Raw genomic sequence first — 24,804 nt, forward strand, 5'->3', positions numbered from 1 at the left:
TTCTAAGACCTTACATAAAGCATCTCTATCAACCCTATGATATGCACTCTCCAGATCCATGAATACCACATAAAAATTCATGTTTTTCTATGTATTTCTCAACTGCATTCTATAAAGCAAACATATCCTCAAATTTAATAAAACATATAATAATATATCTATGCTAATACATTTAACAGCATCTTCTATCACTATGTATCACATGATGCCTTTCACTTGCCTCCTCAACCATTTGGTTAATAATAATTAATCATCTCATTCACCACACTTTGAGACGGATGTGTAATGTGTATATCAATAGCCAATCACAGCTCTAAATCACTAGGAAGATCAAGACTTCTACAAACATGAGCACAGTTTCAACCCACCTTACACATACCAAATGCAGTCTCCTAGTAACACCTGTCATAGGCTTTTGATTACCAGAATGATGTCCATGAGAAACAGATTCCTGCATCCCACAATAGGGACAATCATGGAAAAGAGCAATCCCTGAACCGACAGCATGTGATAGGTGGGAAGTATTCTTTCTTCCCTTACCCAAAGGATTGGGAAGTAGCTACAAAATCTGTACAAATATGATACATATACTCTATATGTATTATTTGTAAATTGGTAAAAACAAAGGAAACCTTCAACACTTACTTGTGGTGAAACGGACGAGACATACTTCTCCACATATTCACTCCATCTCTCTACTTCAGCAACAGCAGGTGGAATGGTTGAATGAGCAGAGGAGGGAACTGTACCACTATTACCAATTCCAGTTCCAACACTACCTCCACTATCTTCCCCTTCCTCTATCTCAGTGTCTATCAGTTCTATGGTCATTCTACAGTTCCTCTTATACTGTAAAAATAAAAGCATAAACAATTATCATACCTATAAAAATGCAATAAAGGAAAAGTCATCTTATGCAATAATCATAGCATTTTAAGATCAGTTTAATTTCACACATATCATTTCAAACACAAGACTGGATGGCCTATCTGCGTAAGACCTCTGACTTATGTCGCTAGCTATCTTGATACTCTATATTCAAACAAGATAGATGCAACATAAACACACTTTAATCACCATTCTGATGTTTGTACCATAAAAAGCACTTACTCAATTCCCATTTAGGAAAAATAATGTGCAAGAATGGAGGGAGCCCTCTCTAGGAATTAATTCAAAAGACCTAGGGTTACCAAACCATAGGTCAGCAAAAAGGAGGAACACAAAATTCCTTGGTGTTGGCATATTTCCCTGATTCATAATATAAATGCCTCATTCCCCAACACTTGGACTGTCTTGGAAATGAGACCAGTGCATACCAAAAGGTCTCTGTACACTATATGATGGCACTATAAAAATAAAGATGCTCTTACCAGATTCTGTCATACCATTTTATCTCTAGTCAGGCTGCAATAAACAGCAACAAGTAAAATCATGCTTTCAAAATACAATAAAATATGTTATCTGAAAACTACTCATACAAATCTCTGGATGGATCATAATAATCTGTGCTGTTCAACATACCACTACATAAATTTACCCTGTAAGGCTCTTGGTATCCTTAAAAAAGTCCACAAAGTGATTCTTTCAATATTTTTCATTGGAACCTGTTTCTGACCTATTTTCTTATAAATCAATCTGATTAATAAAAGGCTTACTACAAATAGAAACATCTTATGTCCTCTTTATAAACTCACAGCCTGAACAATGTTCTATCAATCAATAATGAAAAACTTAATTCTTTTTCAATTTGCAAATCAAAAGTATTGAGCATCAACTTTAAACCTCAGCTAATTCCCCAAGAATACTTTTACCAACATTGTACCCATTCTTATCTCTCTCCCAAAGCATTTCATCTTGCATCCTTTACATGCTACCAGATACTGATGAAAACACTGATATCAAGAGATAAATCTCAAAAGGTGTACAGGCATTCTGGCTACCCTAGCCATCCATAAATATATCTCTTGGCTCTTTTCTGTCCACCAAACAACACAATATCAATATTCCAAACAACACAATATCAATATTCCACAACAGTAACAGACATAGTAACATCATTTACCATTTCCAATACTTGCACTAAAAAAGATATTTCTAATATCACGTACCGTATAAATTTTGAAGCAATTTTCATCCTGTAGGAGGCGTTCCGACTTTTTCTGGTATGCTTGTTCTGCAGCTAATCGTCGGTGTGCAGATGCAACAGGACCACCTGCAGCACCTTTTTTGGCTTCGTTCAGGTACAAGGCAGTACACTGGGCTGGGGGATCATCACACACCAGATGCTGCAACTGTCTCACTGCTCCAGTTACTACCTGCATTGTTATGAGAATAAACAAGTAATTAGGACTTGGAAAACTGTATGGCAATTATCTATTGCTATCACTCACCACTATCAAAGAAATCATGCAATCTTACTGTGCCACTTATGGTGTGGTAGAGTACTCCTATAGCCTCGTCAAAAACTTTTTTCATATGACACTCCCCTACAAAGTCAGGCAATTTTCATTCATCTTCTGATGGCTCCCTTGAGCTTTGCCTTCCTTAATCTTCTTTCCCCTTCAATAACTGTCCTTTTATTCATCATGCTTTAGCTATTTTCTTTATCTCATTCACCATGGTGACACCGCACACCCCTACTGAAGACCAACCTCACCTGAAACCATCTGTACTCCTCTCTTTTTACTCAAACACAAGCCTTCCAACCTTGATAAAAACTTCTCACTACTTTTAGAGGCTTTTCTCCCACTTTGTATATTTTTATGACCTTCCACAAGGCACCTCTACCAACCCTATCATCTGCTTTCTCCAGATCCATAAACGCCACATACAAATCCACCTGTTTCTCCAAGTTTTTCTCACTTGATCCACACATCCTCTACCACTTGCAAAACCAAACTGCTCCTCCCAAGTCTGCTGCTCTATATGTCTTCACCCATTTTCAATCACTGCCCTCCCATACAACTTACCAAGAAGTGCTGCCATACATACAACTCATCCTTATTCATGCCATATCATATACAAGCACCTTTTTCTTAAGGTTATTACAGTTTTTAAATTCTATTTCCTACTGTCTACATTCACATGCAAATATACGGCATGTGCAGGCTAATTCCTGATATGTGCCTTTCCCGTCCGAGGATTCTATGGGGTTCCTATAGCACTTAGGAAGATGGCTAAGTTCACTGGATAGAACCATAGATCATTATGTTTGGCGATGCTGTTTCTAAGTTTGTTTGAGAATGTGTGCCTCTTCCACTCACTCACTGCCATGAATGTCAGGGGAAAACAAAAGGAAGGAGTCAAAAACAATAAAATGCATCCCCTGAAACCTCTATTACTTTCCTCAACCGCTAGCTCTTACCAACAGAAAAGGACTGGCATCTAAGAATATCAGCTTCTGAGGGTGGAGGTGTACAGGCTTAAAAAACTGGATGATCCACTGTATGTGTGACTACAGCCAGTGAGAAAGCAAACGAAGTTCGAAAGAAATTCATGCCCTATTAACACACAGATTAATGATGTTATGGCTGTCGCTGTCAGTAAATGGCCAAGAAAGTACTATGAAAAATGAACAAGTGATTATTTTGCTTTGTCGCCGTCTCCCGCGTTAGCGAGGCAGCGCAAGGAAACAGACGAAAGAATGGCCCAACCCACCCACATACATATGTATATACATATACATCCACACAAGCAAATATACATACCTATACATCTCAACGTATACATATATATACACACACAGACATACACATATATACACATGTACATAATTCATACTGTCTGCCTTTATTCATTCCCATCGCCACCTCGCCACACATGAAATAACAACCCCCTCCCCCCTCATGTGTGCGAGGTAGCGCCAGGAAAAGACAACAAATGCCCCATTCATTCACACTCAGTCTCTAGCTGTCATGTAATAATGCACCAGAAACCACAGCTCCCTTTCCACATCTAGGCCCCACAGAACTTTCCATGGTTTACACCAGACGCTTCACATGCCCTGGTTCAATCCATTGACAGCACGTTGACCCAGGTATACCACATCGTTCCAATTAACTCTATTCCTTGCATGCCTTTCACCCTCCTGCATGTTCAGGCCCCGATCACTCAAAATCTTTTTCGCTCCATCTTTCCACCTCCAATTTGGTCTCCCACTTCTCCTCGTTCCCTCCACCTCTGACACATATATCCTCTCAGTCAATCTTTCCTCACTCATTCTCTCCATGTGACCAAACCATTTCAAAACACCCTCTTTTGCTCTCAACCACACTCTTTTTATTACCACACATCTCTCTTACCCTATTATTACTTACTCGATCAAACCACCTCACACCACATATTGTCCTCAAACATCTCATTTCCAGCACATCCATCCTCCTGTGCACAACTCTATCCATAGCCCATGCCTCGCAACCATATAACATTGTTGGAACCACTATTCCTTCAAACATACCCATTTTTGCTTTCCGGGATAATGTTCTTGACTTCCACACATTCTTCAAGACTCCCAGAATTTTCGCCCCCTCGCCCACCCTATGATTCACTTCCGCTTCCATGGTTCCATCCGCTGCCAGATCCACTCCCAGATATCTAAAACACTTCACTTCCTTCAGTTTTTCTCCATTCAAACTTACCTCCCAATTGACTTGACCCTCAACCCTACTGTACCTAATAACCTTGCTCTTATTCACATTCACTCTCAGCTTTCTTCTTTCACACACTTTACCAAACTCAGTCACCAGCTTCTGCAGTTTCTCACATGAATCAGCCACCAGCGCTGTATCATCAGCGATAAAAAACTGACTCACTTCCCAAGCTCTCTCATCCACAACAGACTTCATACTTGCCCCTATTTCCAAAACTCTTGCATTCACCTCCCTAACAACCCCATCCATAAACAAATTACACAACCATGGAGACATCACACACCCCTGCCGCAAACCTACATTCACTGAGAACCAATCACTTTCCTCTCTTCCTACACGTACACATGCCTTACATCCCCGATAAAAACTTTTCAAGTGATACTAATAGTAAAACAATTGTCAAAAGGGGAGAATCCTATAGATATATGATAACCATAGCCTATTGATTCCATCCAAATGGTTCTAACCCACTTACAGCCCCTTGCTCTCTCATTTGCTCATGTGGCTCTAATCCAATGGAAAAAAATACAACTATAACATATCTATATACTACTTGATTCAAGTGTATAAATGAAGATTTGTAAGTCTGCAAACTAGTAAAGAAGGTATGGATACATTTTTTCCAAATAAATCTAAAAAACATTTCCGACGTCCATTACTCAATACTAAATACTAAGTATCATTGCATTGCAATTTCCAAAGTTATCACATTAAAATTCTTTGTTAAATGCTGAAAGACAGGCAAATCATATCTAGAGAACATCATTCTTCATGTGATACACTTTTCCAAAAATATGCCATATGCAACAAATTATCATACACTACAATAATAAATGAAGACGAACAGCAAGTCTATAATTTCATTAACACCTTACCTTATCCATTGTGAATCCAGTGTACGCATGGATTCCAAACATTTCACGTAAAGTATCTTCATATGCTGTGGGTTCCAAATTACCATCTAAAACATTCTTCACCATATCTAACATGGCGGGGTAATAGTCTTCAACTGCTATTTCATCTGAAAGAAAATTTAATTCATGTTATTACTGATATACATCTAATCTCTTGGCCCTAATTTCCTAGTCTGGAACAGATGTACATTCCTCAAAAGTGTAGCATGTACAAATTTAGCGCTGAAAAGTACTTATCAAATATCTATGCATGGAAAACTCCAAAAGATGACATTAATAAGTATAAGCTCCCCAAATTATCAATATCAAAACTTTTACCTATCACTAGTTTGACAATCTGATCATGAGATTAAATGACTAAAAATTCATTCTTGTTTATTCCATGATCTCTCAAAAGAATTACATATAATCAAACACAATAACATCCTATCTAAGCTTGAATAATCTGGTATCTAAAGGAAACCACTTAAGTGGCGTAACGTCTACCATAAACAAAAAATAATTCATCCTCCAATTATGATTCTTAAAATATATTGCACAATGCCTACAGAGTACATCAACAATTAATATTTACCATCCTGCTTTCCATGATGTAAAAAAAAAAAAAAAAAAAAAAAAAAAAAAAAAAAATTAATTGCCTTTTCCACTTTTGTCAGATAGTGTCAGAAAAATGCCTCATGAGCAAACAACCCAATCTATAGTTGTTGTATACAAACCATGTACTAGCAGAGACCAAGCCAAGCCATAGAGACTACTACGCATTTCACTCTGACTGGTTCATATTCCCTGGTTCAGCCCACTAACAGCATGTCATCACCCCCTTTTTAACACACGATCAAATCTAATACATGCTTCTGCTCTCCCAAGTGTTTGGGACTCAATAATCCAAAACCTACTTAACACTACCTTTTTATGTCCTTCTTAGTCTCCCCATCCCCCTTGCTCCTTCTACTTCTAACACATAGATCTTTTTAGTTAGTTTTCCTTCACTATCTCCTCCATTTGTATAAAACAATGCAGAACATCATGACTCTGTCTCAATCAGACTTTACTTACTGCCATATCCCTCTTGATCACTGTCATTTTTGACACAATCAGGGAACTTCATACCCTATATTACCCTTTGACATCTCATTTCCAAAACGTCTATCTTCTCCATTTCTTTTCCACCCACGGCCAAAAGAGTTGTATGCATATAACAATGTCAGGAATAGTGTACTTTCATACTACGAATCGTTGCCCTCAAAGACGTTGGTCCATTATTCCACAAGCCCCTTAACCTGCTATAATCTGCATATGACAGTACACAGTTCACTGCTGTAATCATCAACTGACATTTCAATGGTTCATGCCCTCATCTGAAATTCTAAGCTAATCTATAATTCCACCAATTATCAAAAAGATGTCACAAGCACTTGCCTACCACGTTTTAAAGCTCAGTCACCCATATATATAATCACAAAAGGTCTGTATTATCTATCTCCTCCTCTCCTCAAGTAAAAGACAAGCAACTATTGAAAATACTGTTAGTCTTAAAATACACAAACAATTACCACATTATCAAATCATATTCTGGTAATGAAATAATCATTAGTATTGCTGATTATGTGGTAAGATAATGATTAACTCAATTTTCATTTAACATAAAAATTTTGTCAATGAAATTACATAGAAAATATCAGTATGCTAAAATTAGCATATAAAATATAAATTCACATCTGAAAAGTAAAAGAAAGTGTGTATTGGCCATTATCCTCATAAACTGTCTGCATATGTCCCTGTCTAATGTTTAGGACTCGAGGCACATGTCTGCCTAATGTTTCCCAAAATTTCTGTCTGGAGACTGGCCACTCAAGGAGTAGCTGTTGTAACACCACCTTCTTCTCTCAAAAAGCTAAGTTGTAGCATTCTCTTCCTACTTTCATCTTTCCCTCTTTCTATAACCTTTCTAACTTCAACAGTCTGGTCTACACACACCAGCAGAGCCCTAATTAATTTCTAATTTCTCCTCATTTGCTTTTTTCTTTCACTCAAGTTGGCCTTTGACCAGGGCTAATTTTGGCCATGCCATGTTGGATGCTATTAGAAAAAATAATATCTTTAAACATACATGTCTTTGTATTAACCCATTTACTGTAGCTAGGTTGTATACAACTTGGTTTCTTTTTCTTTTTTTTTCCAATGAGGTGTACTGAGATACCTTCATTAATGCCCACAAAGCTTTCCTGAAAACTATGCACAAATCAAAACAGCACTAGAAAAGGTAATCACAACATGGCTTCAGTGTAGATGTGTGCCAAATAACAACATCACTCACGTCTAAGCAATATATGAAGCCTTCAGCGGAACACTGGTTATATACCACAAATATTGCTAGATTACACATGATAAATGATTCATGTTAATGTATAAATTGCAGACAAATTTCTTGTATGTTACAAAAGGTGAATAAAAGGGGCTGGAGCAGGGGGCTAAAATGCTATCCTCTGACATCACTTTTAAAGAAAGGAATAGAGGAAGTACCCATATGAGGATTTCTCCCAATAAGACTCAGTCGAATGTTCCTGGCATTACTCTGCTCAGGTGGGCAAGGCTAAAGTAAGTGAAAATATAAAACAATAATTTACAATGTTAATGAAAAAAAAAAAAAAAAAAAAACATTAAGTTACAAAACTCAAATGCATTTGGTCAAAACAGTGCAACCTAACCACCTCCCAAAATATAAAACAATAATTTACAATGTTAATGAAAAAAAAAAAAACATTAAGTTACAAAACTCAAATGCATTTGGCCAAAACAGTGCAACCTAACCACCTCCCAGCAGCGCCTTGTTTCAGCCCTCCTTCATGACAGTGGTAGGTAATGAGGTGGGAGGAGCTACATATTCTTTTGAACAATTAATTGATAGGTAATGAGATGGGAGGAGCTACATATTCTTCTGAACAACTGATAGGTAATGAGGTGTAAGGAGCTACATATTCTTCTGAACTGATAGGTAATGAAGTAGGATGAGCTACATATTCTTCTGAACAACTAATAATTAATGAGGTAGGAAGAGCTACATATTCTTCAGAATTGTTCAAGTCATGGACCTAGCCAAATCCAAACACTGAACAATATTGACCTCATGCTCACCATAAATGGTATATGAAAAGTGTGGAGACTATAGAAGCAGATGGACATCATGTCATCCAAATTGTGCACCACCTCTGAAAGCCTCATAGTCTCCTTGTACCTTGACCATAAAGTCTTCAACTTATTCAAGAGACAATGAGTGTTCTTGAATAAGTATGAGGGGAAAATGTTATGACCACAAAGATAAAAGTTTTGCTCCGGCTACATATTACACATCATAATGCCTACAAATTTCTTTGTATTATACTTGCCTTACCATCAAGTACATTACACAGTTGGCTCAAGAGAGTGTTACTGGAATTCCTGCACACTACATATGCTGAAGAATAAATCAGAACAACTGAAGCCAAATGTCTTTGTAGGTAGTACTTGGCAGGCAGCCAATGACTAAGGAGGTATATTACCTGCACAATCTGCCTAGGTACTGGGAGGGTTAGTTAAAGTTGCACTCCTCTGACCAAGGTAACTGTCTTTTCTTCCTACATAACCTGCACATGAACTATTGGCATTCTGTTTACAAACATACAATCTCTCCTTGTTACACATAACACTTGACAAAACTTAACTCACATATTTCATTCGTCATAACTCAAGATTTTCCTGTGGGAAACGCACTGTGCTAGCCCTGCCTTTTGGCAATATGGTGGGAGCAATAGACAGAAGTAGTAGGTAGAAGCATTCAGTAGAAACATTAGGAAGAAGTAGGTAAAAACATTAGGCATGAGCATTAGGTAGAGGTAGACTTGCCCTCTGCCAGTGGCCTGTTAAAGGGTGTGATACTAAACGCTAAGATGCAGCACTAGAGTTCACTAGTTATGGAGACTCTATTGCTGTGGTGGCTAGCAGGAGAGAGTATCAAGCTAGACTGAGATATGAGATGAATAATTTTAGAGCAAAAACAGGCTAACAGCTAAGTTACATGGCCCGAGAAAATGGAAATGAATGAAAAATGCATGACTACAGGTCAAGTTCAAGAAGCAATAATAAGATTTGACATTAAGCTCATAAGAAAGATAAAGTCTTTATCTTGTAATGGCCTAAGGTGTAATGAATGAACTGGAAACAGGTTTATCCAACTTAATAAAGACCTGATAATGATGAACAGCTCTTCAATTAAAATCCTGGATACAATATCCTCTTACACTTGTTTTCAACAACACTCGATGTAATTCACACATCTTACTTTTAAAAGTAAAATCAATGTTTTAAAACAGTGCAGATGAGTCAGGTTGTATAGCTGTTAATATTTCCACATGTTCTATTAAAAAAAAATGTACTTGGTGAGAAACCTAAATATACTATGGCTTCTCATGAGACTAAATGTGTGCTGAATACCACACTTACTTTTTGGTTTTAATCTAAGAGCAACTGCTGTGGCTTCTTTCCGATCTTTTTTATCTTTTGCTTCCTCCGCAGCTATCCGTACAGCATGTTCATACATGGTGGTGAGACGACAGCACAAAATTTGGTGTAACCGTAGAAAAAGGTACCAATTGTTGTTGCACATAAATAATCTATACTCATCATCCTGAGGGAAAGAAAGTCTTTATGAAATATACCCCAACTACGAAATGATAAAAACTGCAAAGCACAATGATCACAAAATTGAAACAAGTATTCTGAATAGTGCTAGAAAAGGACAAAACACAAAATGAATCTATAATTCTCACCGACTGGACATTCCCATTCCCAATCATTCCAGGTTCTTCTTTCACTTCTACCTTTACATCATCAACCTCAGTCTTTATACTAATTTTTTCATCTTCAGTCGCATCTCCATTTAAAGTGGCTTTAGTTTTATTATCATCTTTGGTTTTGTTGTTGTTGTTGTTATTATTATTATTACTATTGTTCCCACTGGTTTCTCTCCCATTTTTGTTATCACTTTCCTTATCCTGTTCAATCCCTCTGTTTCTCGTTTTCCGCTTATTTGAATTATTGTTTGTGGTGGTTGTGGCACATGGGGTGGAAGAGATCTGTTTGCACTCACGCCCTCTAAGATCGCGTCTATTGGCACTCTCACATTTCCCCTCACTTTTACGATCCTCCTCCTCATCTTCATCATCTGGAAAAAAGTACATTTATCTTATTTTTAAAGTCTTCTTCACTCATGCACAAAAAGATAATTCCATATACAATTTAGATAACATCAAAAAAAATTATAAAACATATACCAACAAAATGACAGAAAAAAGTTTACCTTCCATATCTTTCTCATCATCAGACATTTCTTGTCTTGGATGGAACAGTAGGTCAGGAATAAAATGTCTGACTATTTGCTTGATTTTGGCCTTATCATCTTTATGGTAAGTTGTCTGTCTCTTGACATGGTGGATTACAAGATTTGCCGCATCATCAATAATGGACTTGTCAGGGTAGTGGAGTACCATGTGCGGACCAGTTATTACCTCGCCTGTCTCCTCCGCTTGCTCATGACGCTGAAGATAGCAGAGAAAATAATTCCCTAAATAATTTCTGAACATTCCTGCCAGATAATATTCCAATGCTCATACAGGTAACATTACACACCTGAATTTGATGCTTCTCAAAAAAATATTTGTTGACACATATCTACACATCTACATCACTTGAGTGTGGGAAGAGTAAAAATTTATTTCTGCAACAGCACTTGGAAAAATTTAGTCAAAATTACTCGATAATCTTTTCTACCTTATCTATTTATCAATGATGTACCTGAAATGCTTTCTACACAAAAATCTCATCGAAGGCAAAAATAAGAAAAAAAAAATCAGAAATCAGGTTTCTATACACAGTTTGCAGCTTAATATCCTAAAGAGCAATGATAGCACTCAGTCCTATTTCAGCAGATTATTTCCTAAAACTGCTTGCTTTAAGTTTTTTTTTTCCTTCTTGATTTTCTTCTTGGAGCCCACACTTCTTAGCACTTCTTCTTGTGTTACACTTCTAAGTAGTCTTTCAACCATAAACCATTCTTAAGTTTTTTCATGATCTGTCATAGTAAACTAAAGCACATGATCTGTTAAAACTAAATAACAAAACTATGGTATTTATAGTATCATTCCAAATGTAATCTCAAAACCTGATCTCAGTCTTATCACTGATTTCAATATCTGAACAAGAGGAATTTTTTTGGCCTATCATTTTTCTTTGCCAGTGGTTAAACAAATGGGATATGATCTCTTACAACACCAATGAAATACAAAAGAAGAATTAGTGGAGCTTTGCTAATAAAATCACAGCTTTATCAGAATGACGAAGGTGTAAAGCATTATAATATTGCAAAACTTTTCTAAAAACAAGGATGAATTTTCAACAAGATTCCAAAATATAGTTACAGGTGATGGGTACCCAACTAAAATCAAATTAACCTACATTCATCCATGGTGCCTGGTGCCAACACATGAGAGAAGTTGTGGTAACAATGGCCAATCAACATCTTGGCTAACATATATTACATATTATATTCATGTTATACTTAATAGTTGTTTCCCGCATCAGCAAAGTAGCACTAGGAAACAGAAAAGAATGGCCCATCCACTCATTTATAATACATACACATTTGCTGTTTCCTGCATCAGCAGAGTTGTGCCAGAAAACAGATGAAGAATGACCCATCCACTCATATACACATATACATAAATAAATGCCCATATATGTACATATACATACACAGACATAAATAAAAAATGTACATATACATACACAGACATATATACACATGTATATATTCATACTTTCTTGCATTCATCCATTCCTGTCGCTACCCTGCCCCACAGGAAACAGCATCACTACCCCCTGCTTCAGTAAGGCAATGCCAGTAAAACAAACAAAAAAAGGCCACATTTGTTCACACTCAGTCTCTAGCTGTCATGTGTAATGCACCAAAACCACAGCTTCCTTTCCACATCCATGCCCTACAGACCTTTCCAGCTTACCCAGACACTTCACATGCCCTGGTTCAGTCCACTGACAGCACGTCAACCCTAGTATACCAAAATGTTCCAATTCACCCTATTCCTTGCATGCCTCTCACCCTCCTGTATGTTTAGGCCCCGATCGCTCAGTCTTTTTCACTCCATCCTTCCACCTCCAACTGGGTCTCATACCTCTCCATCTTCCCTCCACACATATAACCTCTTTGTCAATCTTTCCTCACTCATTCTCTCCATATGTCAAAACCATTTCAACACACCCTCTTCTGCTCTTTCAACCATACTCTTTTTATTTCCAAACATCTTTTACCCTTTCATTACTTACTCGATCAAACCACCTCACACCACATACTGTCCTCAAACATTTAATTTCCAACACATCCAACTTCCTTTGTACAACTCTATATACAGCCCATGCCTCACAACCATATAACATTGTTGAAACTACTATTCCCTCAAACATACCCATTTTTGCTCTCCGAGATACAGTTCTCTCCTTCCACACATTCTTCATCGCTCCCAAAACCTTCGCCCCCTCCCCCACCCTATGACTCACATCCACATCCATGGTTCCATCCGCTGCAAATCCACTCCCAGATATCTAAAACACTTCACTTCCTCCAGTTTTTCTCCATTCAAACTTACATCCCAACTAACTTTCCACAAAGCATCTCTATCAACCCTGTCATATGCCCTCTCCAGATACATAAATGCTACATACAATCCATCTGTTTTTCTAAGTATTTCTCACATACGTTCTTCAAAGCAAACACCTGATCCACACATCCTCTGCCACTTCTGAAACCAAACTGATCTTCCCAATCTCATGCTACGTACATGCCTTCACCCTCTCAATCAATACCCTCCCATGGAATTTCCCAGGAATACTCAACAAAAGTATGCCTCTGTAGTTTGAGCATGCACTTTTATCCTCTTTTCCTTTGTAAAATGGCACTAACTATGCATTCTACCAATTCTCAGGCACCTCAACATGGTCCATACATACACTGAATATCCTTACCAACCAATCAACAACACAGTCACCACCTCTTTTAATAAAGTCCACTGCAATACCATCCAAACCCGCTGCCTTGCCAGATCTCTTCTTCCGTAAAGCTTTCACTAACTCTTTTCTCTTAACCAAACCATTCTCCCAGACCATCTCACCTCGCACACCACCCCGACCAAAACAACTTATATCTGCCACTCTATCGTAAAACACATAAAACAAACCTTCAGAATACTCAACCCATCTCCTTCTCACTTATCACTACCTGTTATTACTTCCCCACTTGCCCCCTTCACCGATATTCTCATTTGTTCTCATCTTACACACATTATTTACCTTCTTCCAAAACATTTTTTTTATTCTCCCTAAAATTTACTGATAATCTCTCACCCCAACTCTCATTTGCCCTCTTTTAAACCCTTGCACCTTTCTTCTAAATATCTCCCAGTAATTTGCACTACTTCCCTGCAAGTATCATCCAAATGCCTCTCATTTCTCTTTCACCAACAACTTTACTTCTTCATCCCACCACTCACTACCCTTTCTAATCTGCCCACCTTCCACCTTTCTCATTCCACATGCATCTTTTGCACAAGTCATCACTGCTTCCCTAAATATATCACATTCCTCATCCATTCCATACACATCATTTCCTCTCACCTTTTGCCATTCTACACTCATCTCTCCAGGTACTTCCTCACACAAGTCGCCTTTTCAAACTCACTCACTCACACTACTCTCTTCCCCAACATTCTCTCTTCTGTTTTGAAAACCTCTACAAATCTTCACCTTCGCCTCCACAAGATAGTGATCAGACATCCCACCAGCTGCTCCTCTCAGCACATTAACATCCAAAAGTCTCTCTTTTACACACCTGTCAATTAACATGTAATCCAATAATGCCCTTTAACCATCTCTAATACTCACATATGTGAACTTATGTATGGCTCTCTTTTTAAACCAGGTATTCCCAATCACCAGTCTTTTTCAGCACACAAATCCACAAGCTCTTCACCATTTCCATTTACAACACTGAACACCCCATGTACACCAATTATATCCTCAACAGCATTTAAGTCACCCATCTCTAAAATCCGATCTCGTATATCAAAGCTGCTGATACACTCACTTAGCTGCTCAGAAAACACTTGCCTCTCAGGATCTTTCTTCTCACAACCAGGTGCATAGGCACCAATAATCACCCCTCTCTCTCCACCCACTTTCAGTTTTACCCACACTAATCTAGAATTTACTTTCTTACAGTCTACCACATACTCCCACAACTCCTTCCTTGGCTCTTGTCTTCTCACCAACCCCTGACTTTACTCCCAAGACTTTTCCACAGCATTCTTCCCCTTTGCCCTTGAACTTCATTTCACTCAAGAGCCAGAATATCCAGGTTTCTTTCCTCGAACATAATACCTATCTCTCCTTTCTCCTCATCTTGGTTACAATCCATATTTTGTAATTAGTGCAGTATCATCTTCCAAGTTACTGCCCAAATACAACATCCCCGCACCAGGATCAGAGAATCCAAGTATCTTTGGTTAAATTCAAACAACTCTCTTCTCACAAGCTTCACCTACATCCAAACAACTCCTTTTCAAAAACTTTACTTAAAACACTTAAATCCAAAATAGCTCCAGTATCAAAATAATCCAATATAAATTTCAAAGTTTTCATGGTATTCAAAGGACATTAAAGAATTACATTCTAAATATCACCACTTATGATGATACAAATGAAAAATCTGTTACAAAGTACTCCTGTAGCAAAATTTTAAATACCATATCTCTTCAAAACATTCTTAAATTCATACAGAGAAATAAATTCTGAAGGTCTCCAACTTTAAGTAGGTTTGACTGCAATGCAACTGCAGTACTATCTTGTGTCAAGATATCCAGAGACACCACTCACATGCATTGCAAGTGGATTGCATTCTGAGAAAAGGCTGTGCAATACAGGCCCACTCCAGTCCCATTATCTGCACACATACATCACAAACATTTACGGAAAACTCATACAAAACAATCATTAAACGTTTGTATCTGGCTGCTTGAGCATACAACGGATGAGAGGAGGTTCAGTCCTGAGCAGTGGTGGCGGGACCTCACTATTTGATGTTAAAAGTAAAGTCCAGAGCAGTGATGTTAGAGGGACCTTGCCATTTGATGTTGCATCATTTCAGCTTATTACATTCTTTTTTTTTTTTCTTGCTACCCACTAAAGGCTAAGAAGCAGCACTGGAGTTCAGCAGCTATGGAGACTCTTTTATGGGAATCCCTGGAGGGAACTGGTGTCAAAGACGTAGGTACTGATAAATATGTAATTCTTTGGACCTATTTCCTTACCACAAAGTTAATTGGGGTGTACTTGGTTGAAGAAAACTTGGAAGAAGCGAAGTCTTTCAGATACCTAAGAGTCGATATGAGTGAATAGGACCACAGAAGCTAAAGTGACTCATAGGGTGGGTGAGGATGCAAAAGTCCTGACAGTTTTACAGAACAAGTGGAAAGAGAGGTCACTACCCGGAAGGTGAAGATGAGTATGTTTGAGGGTACAGTAGTCAAGACAGTGACATATGGATATATGGTATGGGCTATATAAGAGAATTTATGGGAGAGGGTAAATGTGCTGGAATTGAAATGGGTGAAGGCATTAGGTGGTGTGAGGTTGGTCGCTTAAGTAAGAAATGACAGGGTGGATAAGACAGAGATGTGGTTACGAGAATATGGCTAAGCTAAAGACGGTGTGCTGAAATGCTTTGAACATATTGACAGAATGAGTGAGAAAAGGTTGACTGACAAAAAAAGAGGACATAATGTCATAAGTGGAAGGATAAGAAGGGGAAGACCAAACTAGAAACTGAGGGATGAAATAAATAAGATTCTGAGTGTTTGGGGCCTGAACATACTGAAGGATGAAAGGCATGCTTGGGATAGAGTGAACTTCTTCGATGTCGAATACAGGAGTAACGAGCTCTCAGTGGATAGAGCCATGATATGAGAAGCAGCTGGGAGAAACCACAAAAGGAGCTGTGGGTACTGGTTATGAACAGAGATTTGCAGTTTCTAATGCTACCTTGCTAACAAGGGAACAGAGAACAAGCATGAAAATTCTACCAATAATTAATCCAAAAGATAAGTCACAACTTCACAACTTTACCTCTCTGTATGATTGAGGAATAATGCTGCTTGAATTATTACCATTTATCACTAAATAACACCAGAGCTTCTCCAGAGGCTCCTGAGGCTTTAAGATTTGCTACAATCAATTGCATGGAGAGGATGGACTCCTTTAGAGTGTTAAGTTCTTCATCAAGATTGCATTCCAATGATACAACCTAACTGAATGTGAGAATTCACTCACAGTGTAACCAAAAGGCCAAATCAGTAATGCAATCCTCCTTGGATCAAAACAGTTAAATGTCTCGTTTCCATATGTTAGATTATTGTGGTCTTTCAAATCAAAAATGTATGGGTGCAACATTTCTGATACTCCATATATATGGGCTAAGATAAGTAAAGTTGGAGGTCCAGTGCAGAAGTCCAGTTAAGGCAGTTGTATGAAAGCAAATATACAGCTTGGAAGGAAAAGGAAAGAAAGGTGGATGCACTTGAAAAGAAGTGCCAAAGGACGATATGCAGCACGAAGTGAGATCTTCATAAGAGAATAGACATGGTCAGATGGAGGTGTATCAGGAAGCTTTATGCAACTGAGAGGGCTCACCAGAGTGTGCTGAACTGATCTGTACACATGGACAAGAAGAGAGAAAAGCATACTGACACAGGATCCACAAGTAAGAAGTGGGAGAAGTAAGGGGGTGTACCTAGATACCTGTGAGTATCCACAAAAGATTTTATGTGCCAAAAGGAATGGACTCCTACCTGATATGCTTGCACATGATGAACAGGTAAAGAGGGTACTAAAAAGCATGGATGATTGGATCAAGTTTCAAGAGGACTTTGATAGACTCCAAAGTTAGGCTGATACCTGGTTGAAGCAAACCTAAGCAAATGTAAGGTAATGAGAATGGGTCACAGTAAAAGAAGGCCTCAATATGAATATCATCTATCAGGAAAGAAGCTATAGGAATCTGTGAGTGAGAGATACTCATGTGTAAACACTGTCCCTCACCTCTTGCCACAGTATCAACCTCCATGAGTAGGAAACTACCTGTCTGCTTGCAAATACTGTACTAGAATTGCATTCATGTTATTGGATAAGGATATATTCAGCAAGCTATTCACATCAGACAGATTGCAAAACTTGACTAAATGCTTCTCAAATTTGATGACCTCACTAAAAAATATACACAAGAGATCATAGTGGGGGTCCAGAAGTGAGTGACAAAGAAGGTATCAGAATTAAGAGAGCTGACTTAAAGGGAAAGGCCAGAGGCCTTAAATTTGCCAACCATGGGGAAAAAAAAAAAAAAGAGGGGTGACATGATCACAATCTGTTAGTTTATTACATGCACTGATAAGTTTTCTTTTCTTTTTTTTATACATATTCACCATTTCCCGCATTAGCAAGATAGCATTATGAACAGAAAATTGAACCTAAGAGGGAAAATCCTCACTTGGCCTCTTTTCTGTCAAAGTCAAAACTGGAGGGGAGGATTTTAAGCCCGGGAGGGGAGGATTTTCAGCCCGCCTGCACCCTCCCCTTTTAGTCGCCTTTTACCACACACAGGAAATACGTGGGAAGTATTCTTTCTCCCCTATCCCCAGAAATCAATATTCTCTTAGAGGACAAAACATGAAAGTAAAGAGAGACTAAAAAATGCTAACACAGGTTTGGAGTACTTTTATATATAACTATAATGGTTGTGGATGAATAGAACAAAATATATGACATGATTAATGAAGATGACATGCAAAAATTTAAAAAGTTGTCTAAAGAATGGTCAGGATATGCGACTCCACGAGCACAAACTCCCTATCCATGTCGTATAAGTTAGTAATCACAAATATATAGTTACCCAGCAAGGATAATGCATGGCGCTCATCATATTCTTTGGTTGAGTTATTTGCATAAATGTTTATACTGAGTTTATGGAAGGACTGGGTAAGGAGTGATCTTAGCATACAGAGAGAGAGAGAGAGAGAGAGAGAGAGAGAGAGAGAGAGAGAGAGAGAGAGAGAGAGAGAGAGAGAGAGAGAGAGAGAGAGAGAGAGAGAGAGAGAGAGAGAGAGAGAGAGAGAGAGAGAGAGAGAGAGACTCAAGCAAAATACTCTAGAAAAAAAAAAAAAAAAAAAAGCAGTGGTCTCTGAGCAACAATGCTTAATGGGCTGAACTAGGGTAATCTCTGTGGGCTGTGCATGGTAAACTAGTTTTGGCACATCAACCATAGCAGCTTAAGACTGGATAAGTGCATATGAAGCCAATGTTCGTACATTCCTGATGTTACCTTGCAAAGGTAGGAAAGGCAACTGGGAGAGAAAAATATATTTACTAAGAAAGCCTGGGTCTTGCCAATTCATTTTTTCTATCTCATCTGATAACATAAACATGAGAAGAGCAAGATACTCAAAAAAAAAAAAAAAAAAAAAAAGGGGGGGGGGGGGTGGGAATGACAAAGAAAAAGGGAAAAAGTCATTAGGTGAAGCTACTATGTAAATGTGGCTCCAGTAAAGAATCTTCTACGTGAAAAAAGTTATTCACCACCATTTTAATGCTTCTACAACAAATTTACCTCAAGAAATTGTATTCAAATTCCCTGCCACTATAATCTTACCTAAATAAATAATATATTCCTCCCCACCATTATAATCTTACCTCATCGAATAATGTTTCAATGTCATTTAGTAAGCTTTTTGATCGTATTGTTTTAACATCAGTTTGCTTGAAGGTGATTCCTTGGTGATCAAGGGATTTTAGGTAGTATTTCTCGTTCTGTTCCCTCCATATTTTGTTAAAGCCTTTCTGTGCCTCCCGCCATTCCTCATCCTGAAATAAAGAAAACATATACTCCTTTTGATCACATGCCCAATTCACTCTACTCACTCTATGTGTATATGTATACACCTTTAGATCACATGACCAATTCACTCTATTCATCTATGTGCTTGAGGTGGAGGGAACAAGGAGAAGCAGGAGACCAAATTGGAGGTGGAAGGATAGAATGAAAAAGATTTTGAGTAATCAGGGTCTGAACATGCAGGAGGGTGAGAAGTGTGCAAGGAATAGAGTAAAATGGAACAATGTGGTTTACTGGGGTCGAGGTGCTGTAAATGAACTGAACCAGGACATGTGAAATGTCTGAAGTAAACAATGGAAAGGTCTGTGGGGCCTAGATAGGGAACTGTGATTTCCATACACTACACATGACCAGCTAACTACAGACTGAGCATGAACAAATGTGGCCTTTTTGCCTGTTTTCCTGACACTTCCTTTCTGAAGCAGGGGGTGGCAATGCTGTTTCCCGTGCAGAGGGGTAATAATGGGAATGGGTGAAGGCAAGCAAGTATAAATACATGAGCATATATATATGTGTCTGTGTATGTATGTGTATATGTTAATATGTATATGTATGGAAAGGATCACAACTCTGCGCATGATGTATGTATGTATGTATATGTACGTGTATGAGCATTTATGTATATGTATTTGTATACAAGTGGGTGGGTCGTTTTCATCTGTTGCCTGGCACTACCTCACTGACGTGGGAAATGGCAACCAAGTATAATACAAAGAAAATAATATATAAATATTCATATTCATTATACATAATCACTGTTTCCCACGTTAGGGAGGTAGTGCCAGGAAACTGACGAAGAATGGCCCATCCACTCATACACACATATACATATATATTCATCTAATATTTATCATACTTTGTCACTGTCTCTCGTGTTAGCAAGGTAGCGCAAGGAAACAGACGAAAGAATAGCCCAACCCACCCACATAAATATGCATATACATATATGTCCACACACTCACATATAAATATAGATGCATGTACATATTCATACTTGCTTGCCTTCACCCATTCATGGTACTACCCTACCCCACAGGAAACAGCATTGCTACCCCCACTTCAGCGAGGTAGCACCAGGAAAACAAACAAAAAAGGCCCAGGAAAACAAACAAAAAAAGGCCATATTCATTCATATTTAGTCTCTAATTGGCTGTCATGTGTAGTGCATTGAAAGCACAGCTCCTTATACACATCCAGGCCCCACAGACTTTTCCATGGTTTACCCCAGATGCCTCACATGCCCTAGGTCAGTCCAATGACAGCACGTCGACCCTAATACACCAAATCTTTCCAATTCATTCAATTCCTTGCACTCTTCTCACCCTCCTGTATGTTCAGGCCACAATTGCTTAAAATCATTTTCACTCCATTCTTCCACCTCCAATGTGGTCTTCCTCTTCTCCTTGTTCCCTTCACCTCTGACACATATATCCTCTTTGTCAATCTTTTGTCACTCGTTCTCTCCATATGTCCAAACCATCTCAACACACCCTCTTCTGCTCTCTCAACCTCACTCTTTTCATTTCCACACATCTCTCTTACAATTTCATTACTTATTTGATCAAACCACCTTATACCACATATTGTCCTTAAACATTTCATTTCCAACATATCCACCCTCCTCCATGCAACCCTATCTATAGCCCATGCCTCACAACCATATAATATCATTGGAACTACTATTCCTTCAAACACTCAATTTTGCTCTCCGAGATAAAGTTTTCTCCTTCCACACATTCTTCACTGCTCCCAGAACCTTTGCCCCCTCCCCCACCCTGTTACTCACTTCTGCTTCCATGGTTCCATCCGCTGCTAAGTCCACTCCCAGATATCTAAAACATTTCACTTCCTCCATTTTTCTCCATTCAAACTTACAACCCAATTAACTTGTCTTTCAACCCTACTGAACCCAATATTATCACCTTGCTGTTATTCACATTTATTCTCAACTTTCTCCTTTCATACACTTTTCCAAACTCAGTCACCAACTTCTGCAGTTTCTCACATGGATCAGACACTAGAGCAGTATCATCAGTGAATAACAACAACTCTGTGGGTGTGTGTGTGTGTGTGTGTGTGTGTGTGTGTGTGTGTGTGTGTATACATGTATATGTGTACACATATAATGCCAGGTTGTTCCTGTCATTAACTTCACTGGCAAGGCAGACAATGATGAAGTTTAAAGAAAAAAATAAAAATTTCTAGGTTGTACACTATTTCTTGTATTAAGGAATTAACACCAAGAACAGTCAAAGAATCATACTTATATTCTCACATCCACCCTCCAACTGCCATATGTAATGTACATAATAAACAATAACAATCATAATAATATAAATATCAATAATAATCATAATATTTCTGCTAAATCAAGTTTACTTACCTTCGCTTTTAATCTTCTTAGAACCAAAGGCACTGCAACGACGGGATTCTTTTTTAAACCATCAATTATATCAGGTGCTTTATCGCCATATATACGACGAATAGCCCTTTGGTGTATCGTAGGCGAGTTACCCCCAAGGCAATCATCTAATCTAAATCTAGCAGCTTCCTCTGGACTCATCCTTTGGAGCTTCTTGTGTACACCCTCCAATACACGCATTGTTGCCAAGTTTGTCTCCAGCACCACATCCAACTAACAAATGAAACAAAAAAGATTAATTAGTCATCACATGAGCAAGCCACCAAATATATTGCTAAAAAAAATCAATATCTGACAAATCAAATTCAAATCTTACAATCTGTGTCCATGGCCAGCTTAAGACTAAAAAACAAAACAAAGCTTGGTGTCTCAAACTGATATTGACAGAAATATCAATATCCATGTTTCAATGCTCTATTCTTTTCTATAACAGTGCCTTTGCTGCTTTCCTGAAGCAGCATCAGGAACAAACTCAACAACAGCCTCATTTCCACACATCCATTCTCCAAAGGCCATAAATGCTGTGCCAAAACTAAAGACTACCATCTGTAGCCAAGCCCCACTAAAGAGTCCACAGTTTAACTTAACTGTTTCATTCATTCTGGATCAGCCTACAGACAGCATATTGCCTGATATCGTACATCACCCTCCCTCATTCCAACCAATGATTGGCTCCTGCCTGTATGTTAACATCCTCCTACCTCAAAGCCTTCTACACTATACCCTCCATTTCCTATGCCTAGCTGCCTCTAGGAAACAATGCATCTAAGCTGCCCTCTGCCAGGGGCGTCAAGGATGAGGCACAAAGAATAAATAGTGGCACTGGGGTCTACCAGTTATGCTGGGGGGTAAAAGTGATGACTAATTGAGAGTGATGAGAGAAATCTAAGTTACAGTTCAGATGTGCTGGGAATTGAGTGGACTAACATCCTTTGGGCAGGGTGTATGGACTGAAAATGGGAAATGATGAAAGCAAGTTATAAGAGGGAGTGGAAGAAGTGGTATGGTTGGGAATAAATAAAAATTATCAGGGCTTGGGGAAAGAAGGATGTGCAACTGTGCTATCAATGAGTATAAGAGGGTGTTACAAAGCATGGATGGAACTGATAAAAAATAGTGTGGGCGAAAGGAAAAAATTGGAATTGTGAAGTATGCATGGATATGTGTAGCATGCACCAATGAATATGAAGACTGCGTGAGTTAAGAATGAGATAAAGCATTTTTGGAGAAATCTGAATGACTACAGATATAGTTTTGAGATGGAGAAAAGCAGTTGTTTAGTAATACAAATGCAAAGGGGGCTGTGATGAAATTGGCGAATTAGTTGGTGAATGGGGAGTGCCTCAAGTAAATGAGAATGGAAGTTATCCTGTAGATGCCTGTATTGAGAAGATTGATTCCCTGCAAACATCTTTTTTCAGCACAAGATGGTCCACAGGTATACATGGATGAGAAATGATGTAAGAAAAGAACAAAAGGCTAGCTATGAGTGGCTATGTGGCATTGGATGAAAGGTTGAGAAAGGCTGTGCTAGATGCTTGGCCAGTGGATGAAAGGTTAAGAAAGGCTCTGCTAGTTGGTTAAGTTGTAAGAGGATTTTTTTGGAGATTCTGATTATTTTGCAGTTCTTGTGGAGGCAAGGAGAGGTAAAAATGTTGGCAAGCGAGATGATGAATCAGAAAGAATGCAAGGAGGAATATGAAAGGACAAGTGATCAAAAGTTTAGATGCAAGTGCAACAAACGCACGGAGGCAGTCATGAGTGAATGAGGTTTTAAATGTTTAGAGAAAGAGTGCTAAAGGTTGTAGAATTAGTTGTTGAATACAGGGTCGTGATATACAAAAATATAATGGGAAATTGCATGGAAGACAAATAAGATTAGAAATGCCGTGAAAAAAAAAAAAAAGGCATATGGGAGATTGATCTAAAGAAATGTACCAGTGGATTTTCATCAAAGGAGAGAAAAATATAAGGTGTGTAAGCTAAGTGTTAAAAAGCTGACAGAGAAAAACAAAGTAGATAAAGATTTTGGAAGAAAGTTGAGCGAGAAGTTTAAGGAATATAAGAAATTGCACATGCAGGACATGAAAATGGAAAGAGGTGGATGTAAGAGTGGGAATGTTAATAAAAGAAGTAAAAAAGAGGAGTTGCTGAATCAAAAAGAGGATGTGAAAGAAAGATGGAAAGGGTGTTTTGAATAACCAATGAATCTGAAAGGAGGTGAGACAGCGGTTGCTAAATGCATTGGTATGTAAAAAAGGATGGAAGGAAAAGAATGCAAATCCATGAGTCTATGGCTAGAAGGGGGGGTAATAGGGCAATAATGAGGTTGAGCACAGGAAAGGCACCTAGAATGAATAGGATTCCAGCTAAAATGTTGAAGTATAGAGGGAAAAGTGTAATACAGTGAATGCTTTCCATATGTAATTCAGCATGGAAACAGGCTATACCTGAGGACTGTGTGAAAGCTATTACTGTTCTTTTATTAAAATGAAAGGGGGCTAAGGATGCATGTAGCAATTACAAGGAAATAAGTCTGTATAAGACTGAAGAAGTAGGCAGGAATATTAAGCAGAAGCACTGGACAGAAAGATTAAGTTGTAGTAGTGGGTACAAACATAAGCCAGGAGCATTAGGTAGGGGCCTCTGAAAACTCTGTGCTAGAGCTGCCCTCTGCCACTGGCCTGTTAAGAGTGAGGAACTAAAAACTAACAAGTGGCACTGTAGCCACCCCCTCAAGGGCACTGGGGATTTAGAAAGATAGAGTGAGGTTTTAAG

At 38.4% G+C, this 24,804-nt stretch overlaps 1 protein-coding gene across 7 annotated transcripts in view; it reads right to left on the bottom strand.

Moving 5' to 3' along the window:
• Positions 1-24,804, bottom strand: part of Sin3A (SIN3 transcription regulator family member A) — a 206,648-nt gene that overhangs the window by 15,895 nt on the left and 165,949 nt on the right. For all 7 annotated transcript variants that reach the window (XM_071686749.1, XM_071686748.1, XM_071686743.1 and 4 more), the window contains 8 exons: positions 21,988-22,239; positions 19,403-19,573; positions 10,899-11,136; positions 10,369-10,763; positions 10,043-10,226; positions 5,525-5,670; positions 2,109-2,315; positions 646-849 (listed from right to left, as the gene is read on the bottom strand). In XM_071686749.1, the coding sequence (XP_071542850.1) occupies positions 646-849; positions 2,109-2,315; positions 5,525-5,670; positions 10,043-10,226; positions 10,369-10,763; positions 10,899-11,136; positions 19,403-19,573; positions 21,988-22,239 (1,797 nt within the window). The remainder of the gene's footprint in view (positions 1-645; positions 850-2,108; positions 2,316-5,524; positions 5,671-10,042; positions 10,227-10,368; positions 10,764-10,898; positions 11,137-19,402; positions 19,574-21,987; positions 22,240-24,804) is intronic.

This window comes from Panulirus ornatus, chromosome 42, assembly GCF_036320965.1.
Source record: "Panulirus ornatus isolate Po-2019 chromosome 42, ASM3632096v1, whole genome shotgun sequence".
Classification (NCBI taxonomy): Eukaryota; Metazoa; Arthropoda; class Malacostraca; order Decapoda; family Palinuridae; genus Panulirus; species Panulirus ornatus.